Source organism: Asterias rubens, chromosome 10, assembly GCF_902459465.1.
Source record: "Asterias rubens chromosome 10, eAstRub1.3, whole genome shotgun sequence".
Classification (NCBI taxonomy): Eukaryota; Metazoa; Echinodermata; class Asteroidea; order Forcipulatida; family Asteriidae; genus Asterias; species Asterias rubens.
In genome coordinates this window covers 9992793-9999947 of record NC_047071.1, presented here as the reverse complement: position 1 = coordinate 9999947, position 7155 = coordinate 9992793, and the positions used below count along the sequence as shown (strand labels likewise).

At 38.7% G+C, this 7155-nt stretch overlaps 1 protein-coding gene across 1 annotated transcript; it reads right to left on the bottom strand.

Annotated features, from left to right (window-relative positions):
- Positions 1 to 1342: 1342 nt before the first annotated feature.
- Positions 1343 to 6365, bottom strand: LOC117295873 (probable ribosome biogenesis protein RLP24). Its single transcript, XM_033778657.1, has 5 exons — positions 6184 to 6365; positions 4969 to 5082; positions 4585 to 4721; positions 3815 to 3900; positions 1343 to 2333 (listed from the first exon to the last, which is right to left on the bottom strand). The coding sequence occupies exons 1-5, from the start codon at positions 6262 to 6264 to the stop codon at positions 2257 to 2259; spliced, it is 495 nt and encodes a 164-aa protein (XP_033634548.1). The 5' UTR covers positions 6265 to 6365; the 3' UTR covers positions 1343 to 2256.
- Positions 6366 to 7155: the final 790 nt, after the last annotated feature.

The window sequence follows — 7155 nt, the reverse complement described above, 5'->3', positions numbered from 1 at the left end:
GCTACCTACGACCGTTGCATGTGTATAATCGCATCGCGACTGTTGCATGAACGGCAGACAAATAGGCAGCGGGTAACGACTTGTCATCAAGTCTAGTCCACATCTAACCATGAGAATTTGCCCAATACCAACCAAAGCAAATCTCCACAAACTTTTCCTTCGCAGCCGCACTGCATCTTTTTCAATCATTCAACAGAACGTTGAATATTAATTCATTGAATCAGGTGATCCATTCCCATGAAGAAAAAGGGTTAATCTTGTTTACTTCATTATTTCAATATGAATAGAGGCAATTGAAACAGGCCTTGCAGTCTGTAGTTCCCGTCATAATAAACATTTAGAGCATGGCAACAAAAGTACAGTTGTCTATTTTATTTTGCTTCTTTTTTTTACAGCAGAAAAATGTGACACAACAATTTCAATTTGATCTTGATTGAAAGAGGCCATATCGAAACCCTGGCTTGAGCTGAAGCTCGGTCAGATTTGTTTGTTTAATCGTATGCTTTCCTTACAAGCTTCAAACAGGAAGACGGAAGCTGCAGCCAAAGCCACAGCCCAAGCCACAGCCGAGGCCGTTGTTTCAAAATCGGCTTCAGAGCGATAAGATTGGGAGCTATGACATCAATACCTTCTGAACTCCTTAGGAAATCTCAGTCAGCTGAAATACCTGATTGTGTTTCCTTCAGATGTAAAAGCAATGTCTTCGAAGCTCAAAGCCTAAACAACAAGTTTGAATAACTCAAGCAGTATTTGAGTCAAACCCTCATAGGATTAGTCACACTGTGGGCTCTGGAAAGACTTCACAAAGCATTACAATTTAGCACAAGACAATAATTTTCTGTATTACCATAGTGAGCGGTATTGCGAGATCGCACTTTACTTAGCAACGACGATATCTTTTGCAGTTAAAATCAATGTTAGCTCTTTGTGAAATCAGCCCCAGGGCTAGATTTCATAAAGCAATCAGATTCATCTTATAAGAAGAGTTGTACAGAGTGACAAGGACATCTTAAGATAGATCAATCTTAGTTCTTTATAAATTTCAGCCCAAAACGTTTTTTTTTTTTACCAATTTTGCACAAAACAATTCTGAGGGCCGAAAGATAGGAATTTTAGACTAATGTATGAAGCATATCATACTTGAACACATAAAGGCCTTAACTTACACCATGATTATCAAGAGACATAATACAACTCTTCATTACGCATAGGCTGTTGAGCCACTATACAACTCTAGCTACCAGGCAATCTTGGTGTCTAGTTGGTAAGACACTGCTCTAGAATTGCAAGGGTCGTGGGTTCGTACCCCACCCAAGTAATATGCCTGTGATATTTTGTTCACAGGACTCGGGAAAGTACTGAGTATACAGTGCTAACACACATCGGTGTATGGGTAAAAACCAAAACTAATATTCTTCATTAACATTATATTGGGAGAAAAAATCTTTTTTCTTGAGTGCCATAATCTGGTTTCCCCCAAGCCCTATTTTGAACCCTCACAGATACACTCCTGCTGTTGAGCCTGTATTGCACCGAGCCCGATTACATGTCACTGCTTACACACAGAATTAGGCGCTTACAGAGTCCTGTAAAGCACAATTCTGTAGAACCAAGATGGGTTCCTCTGTATGCAGTGACATGAAATTGGGCCTTTGTGTCTAATGCGACTCTACAACCAGGGGCGAGAGTCATTACTGATTAAAAATACAAATACATGTAGTCTTAAATTTCAATCCAGATCTTAAGTCGTGTTTCGAAATGATGGCATTTCAACCTTTTGGTAACCTCCTGGAAATTACATGTATAAGCTCAATGGGTTTATTAAGTCAGGACTCAAATTTTACACTTAATTACAGGCCTAAAGCAAGCGATTTTAGTGACCCCACCCCTTCCCACAAAAAGTAAAAACTTAACAAATTTCCTTCTTGGAATCACCCATAACAAACAATTTTAGACCGTAGATGGGAATGTACATTATATTAAGAGAGGAAATTTGAAAAAAAACACATAATTTTGTTTCTTTTTTCTCGAGTGTCATAATCTGGTTCCCGCAAGTCCTATTTTGAATCCTCACAGAATGAGATGGACTCCTGATATCCAAGGTACCAGTCTTTTTGAGACACAAGCCTCATTCCCATTGTATACATAAAATCAGCCAAAAGGGATGCCACACAAATACACAGGTAGAACCGGGCTGGTCTGAGTATTGTGGCTGTTGAATTCTTTCTTGGGTTTCCACATGCTGGCTCGCGGGATTTATTCTGCCTCCATCTGTTCTGTATTTTTGTCCTGGATGATTTGCACTAACTTCTCTTCCTTCTTCTTCAGTAGGGCTGAGGAGGTAACAAAAATATTAGTCAGAAATTAACAACAGAACACGATTATGGAAAGGTTTGCAGTAACACCATGTAATAACCATCTCTAATGAGTTGGGGTGGTTCTGAATAGCATGATAGAGATAGTCCCTCCTTAAAGGCAGTGGACACTATTGGTAATTGTCAAAGACTAGCCTTCACAGTTGGTGTATCTCAATAACTGCATAAAATAACTAACCTGTGAAAATTTGAGCTCAATCGGTCATCAAAGTTGCGGGATAATAATGAAAGAAGAAAATACCCTTGTCACACGAAGTTGTGTGCGATTAGATTGTTGATTTCGAGAACTCAAGTTCTTAATCTGAGGTCTCGAAAACAAATTCGTGGAAAATTACTTCTTTCTCAAAAACTATGGCACTTCACAGGGAGCCGTTTCTCACAATGTTTTATACCATCAACCTCTCCCTATTACTTGTCACCAAGAAAGGTTTTATGCTAATAATTATTTTGAGTAAATACCAATAGTGTCCACTGCCTTTAAGGCCTGGAACTTCGTCTTTTAGGGGGCAAGGCCATTTTCAATTTTGCAACTTCTGATAGAATATCTTAAAGTCTATGGGAACCTTTTCAACGGGCACAAAGGCAAAGACCGGGTGTAACACAGGCCGTGGCGTGGCCTTCAAGTTATTTAAGGCAAGGGTATACTTTTGATAATCGTCAAAAGACCAATATAAATTAACAAAACTGAGAACAATTTTGCTCAACTGGTCATTGAAGTTGCAAGAAACTTCAGAAGAAAACAAAAACACCCTGGTTGCATAGAATTTGAAAACGACCATAGACTGGAGATGGTGTCGTGGGCATACTGTGCACATGGTTGAGTGTATCGGAATCAAGTTCTGATGGCTGGGTCATCAGGGTGTGGGTTCAAATCCTGGTAATGACACTCGTGTGCAAGACACTCAACTTTAATTGCTTCTCACCACCCAGGAGTAAATGGGTACCTGTGAGGGCTGAGATGTTTCTTGTGATTGATTAAGCTTTGCAGCACAGGCTGTATACTCCCAAGGGAGATGAGATGTTTTAAGGAATGTCTACGCTCAGCATCCGACACTACTCGCCTCATGGAACCTACATGTAACTCAATCAAGCTTCATAAGTTGGCTTCAAGTCGCACATTCTCACATTTTGCTCCACACACCTGGAATGCACTCTCCACCTCAATCAGGAAATCCAACTCTCTTCGAACATTTCAGAATTTTATCAAACATTCTCTATATTCTATCTAATGGGCTTTGTCTTGACGTAGTGGCGCTATATAAATGCCCTATATGTATGTATGTATGTGTGTGTGTAATGAAACATATGGCCAAGTGACCAGAGGTATGATCATTGCGCTATACAAGAGTCAATATTATTATTGTTATAAACAACTACAGAAGCTAAGATGTTGATGCGAGTGATAAAGTGAAGGGCTCTGAGGGAGAGACTAGACTTACCTGCTGCTGGTGATCTGATCAGATGAATACTGTCCTTCACTTCCTTGATGTCACGTTCCTTGCGGAGTGTTTTACCCTTCTTCAATCTGCACATAATATCACCAAGAAATATTGATAAGCACTCATATCCAAAAGAACAATAATAGTCGTGTCAGTGCAAAGTCATTGTTGATTTTTCAGAAAAGGCATTGCATCTTGCATGATAATGTTTTGCTAGAGCAAAAAAAGTAAAGCCTGTCGATTTTCCAAAGAAAGTTTTGGATCTCGAATGAAAATGCTCCGAGCAAAAGCGTTGTATCTGTTTTATGTGTACATCCGGGCATCTTACATGTACATGTAAGCAAGATGCAACGTTATGACAACTGCTTACTTTAATTTTTTAGGAGATACAAAGATAATGTTGTAGGCTTAATCTGACATGGTCCTTAAAGAAATTAATGTAATTTTCATCAAAACGCATTTTCTAAAGCTCCCGAGTGAATGGAGTTTTTTGGTCAAAACAAACAGGACTTTTGTAGCTTTTTTGTAGCTTTTAATTGTTTTACCATTTGTAGGCGTTAAACGTTTATGTCCTTCTGATTAATTTCAGATATGAACTTGTAAACAATATTACATGGCTAACAGATGGGAACTTTCCCAAACATATTTTTCATAAAATAAAAATGCTACCAAAATAAGCTGAAACTTGAGCCTTAATAAAAAAAGCTTGAATCATCAGCATTTTATAAATGGATATAAATAGAATTTTAAAAAGTAATTCTTAAACGAACCTGTTGATAATGAACTGATCTTGTCTCTTCTGTTTAATTTCTTCTACTCTTGCCATTGCCATGATTGTCTTCTTCCACAATTCACGGCTGTATTTCACAGGGACATTCCGCCTCTTCTCAAACTCAAGAGAATTATCCTGCATGAAAAACAAACACATACAAAAAACATCAATGTCTCGATTTTGAGAACGAGCACTTCAGCGTTATTTTACCTGACAGGTGTGAGCTGCTTAATCATGATTGAAATCTGAGCCACCTTTTTGAGGGAGAAAACAGGAAAAAGAAAACAACGTAACACACGAAAACACACGGTGCTCCTGCACACATGATTTCTCTAGATGCTTACCTCCCCTTCAATTGCACAAGAACAATTTTGAGACTTACCACTGCCAGTTCTTTCCCAGCAGCCTTCCTGAATGCCTTGGTCCAGCGAACTTTACGGGGGTTGCGCTTCTTCTTGAATGCTTTGTGGCACTTGCCGCGACAGAAGCGGAAAACCTTAACACATCAAAACGAGAGAAAAGTAGATGTTAAATAATAAAATTGACATACATTCATCACTTAGTCAGAGAGCCGAGAAGGTTTCTTACATAAGAACTACATGTGAGTTCTGCTGTTGCCAATTTGCTATGATTTTCCACATGACCCAGCTACAAAAAAAGACACAACAAACTACCTTGGAAATCACCTAATAGTCCCAAGACTATCTTCACAATAGGGTAACTTTCTGTATGGCGCCACCACTTTTTCACTCATTTTTACAAAATGGGACATCTCAAATTGATTGAGTTTAATATACTATTTCATATGGAATGAAAAAGTGGTGGCGCTATACGGAATTATGCCCTATGAATATGATTATGAATATACATGTATGATTTTCCAGATGACCCAACTATGCCTTTTTTATGGACAAAAAGGTGGCAAAAAGATACAACAAAACAACTTAGACTTCACCAACATGAACTACTCTCGTACTCTGGCTTCACCAGTTCACGTTATGTCAACGATTTAATATCATCGGGCATCAACTCATGACAACATATAATTATATTATAATCTGAAAGTTAACACTCCTCCCCCCCCCCCCCCCCCCCCCTCAAGTCAATCACCCACGGCCCGCTCCTTATTTAATAAATATCAACATCGTAATTTACTGAAAGCAAATCACTTTATAAACAATGTACATTAATTTAAATGGACATAAATTGTGATGGCTGCATCGTTATCACCGTATGTACGCCCAAATGACATTCACATTTGTTGTGTTGTGTTGTTGACACAATCCTAATTATTAATAATATACACAAAATGTTTTCATAACTGTACAGGTTGTACATGATCATACTTTTATAGTCTTCCATACAAATTGTAATGGCCGAGAAGTTTAAATCCAAAGAGTGAACATTTGGTCACATTGGTGTGAAAAAGTAAAGTGTTAGTCCATCCTTGGAGGTAGAAATTGAGTACCTCCCTCCACGGTCCATATCATGTCCACTACGTAGTACCTCCGTCCATGATTAAAAAATAAACCATTAAAAATATTGAACAAATCTTACGTAGAAAAAAGTGTATCATCGGGATCAGTTGATTACTTACCTTACTGTCATTTCGGACGAACTGTATTCCATGTCCTGGATAGACAGGACAGGAGCAAAAGTAGCACTTTTCTATTCTCATTTTGGTGATTTTTTACTGTGGCATTTAACTTTTTACAATCATCTATGCATGCGCTGCATATTGTGTTTGTGTGTTGTAAGTGTGTAGCTTGCACGTGTGAGACTTCGCTGGTAAACTTGCTCTCATTACAAAATGATAGCAGTTGAACGGGAACCAAGTCAGGTATTTCTCTGAAAACGTATAGTTCATGTTGGAAGCGGGGGGGGGGTGTTGAAGTTGGGGGGGGGCAATGATTGAACCGCAGAAAGGAAAAGGCGCAGAGCCTTCAACCAATGGCTCAACATGAATAAACAATTTCATTTTTTATGTGATGCAAAATGTCAGTCCTTTTGCCCCAAAAGAAAGAATACAAATCACGATTTATGCATCTATCTACAAATAACCGGTGATAGAGGGCGTCCCATAATTTGGTAGCACGAACTGTAAGTTGGATGATATTTGTATTTGCTACGATGGCTCGTGAATACCTTTAAAAACTTGTTTACAACCTGCAGCCTGCCTCACGTTGTACGAACCAGTGAAGAGCGCGACATCGTAAACATCAATCTATTTTCACGTAGAAGAAAAACAATTGACAAAGCAAGAAAACCGCATCATCAACATCAAAATGCCAAATATAAAATACCTCAAGAGGCCGGATTACAAAATAGTTAGCAATTACTTCAGGTAGAGTCTTCAGCGACACTGCAGTGAAATTTGACTGAGGGTACAAATGGGTCACACCGGCACTAATGGCCTGGCCGGCCAAACACTAAAGCCTTAGTTTTCGTTTGCGTCTTATATTAAAGATGCTATGTCAGATTTTTGGCCGATTTGACCCAAAATTTTTGATTTAAAATTCAACAGGTATTTTGATGGGGGTCGAGAAAGTTACAAGCTTTCATTTGAGCC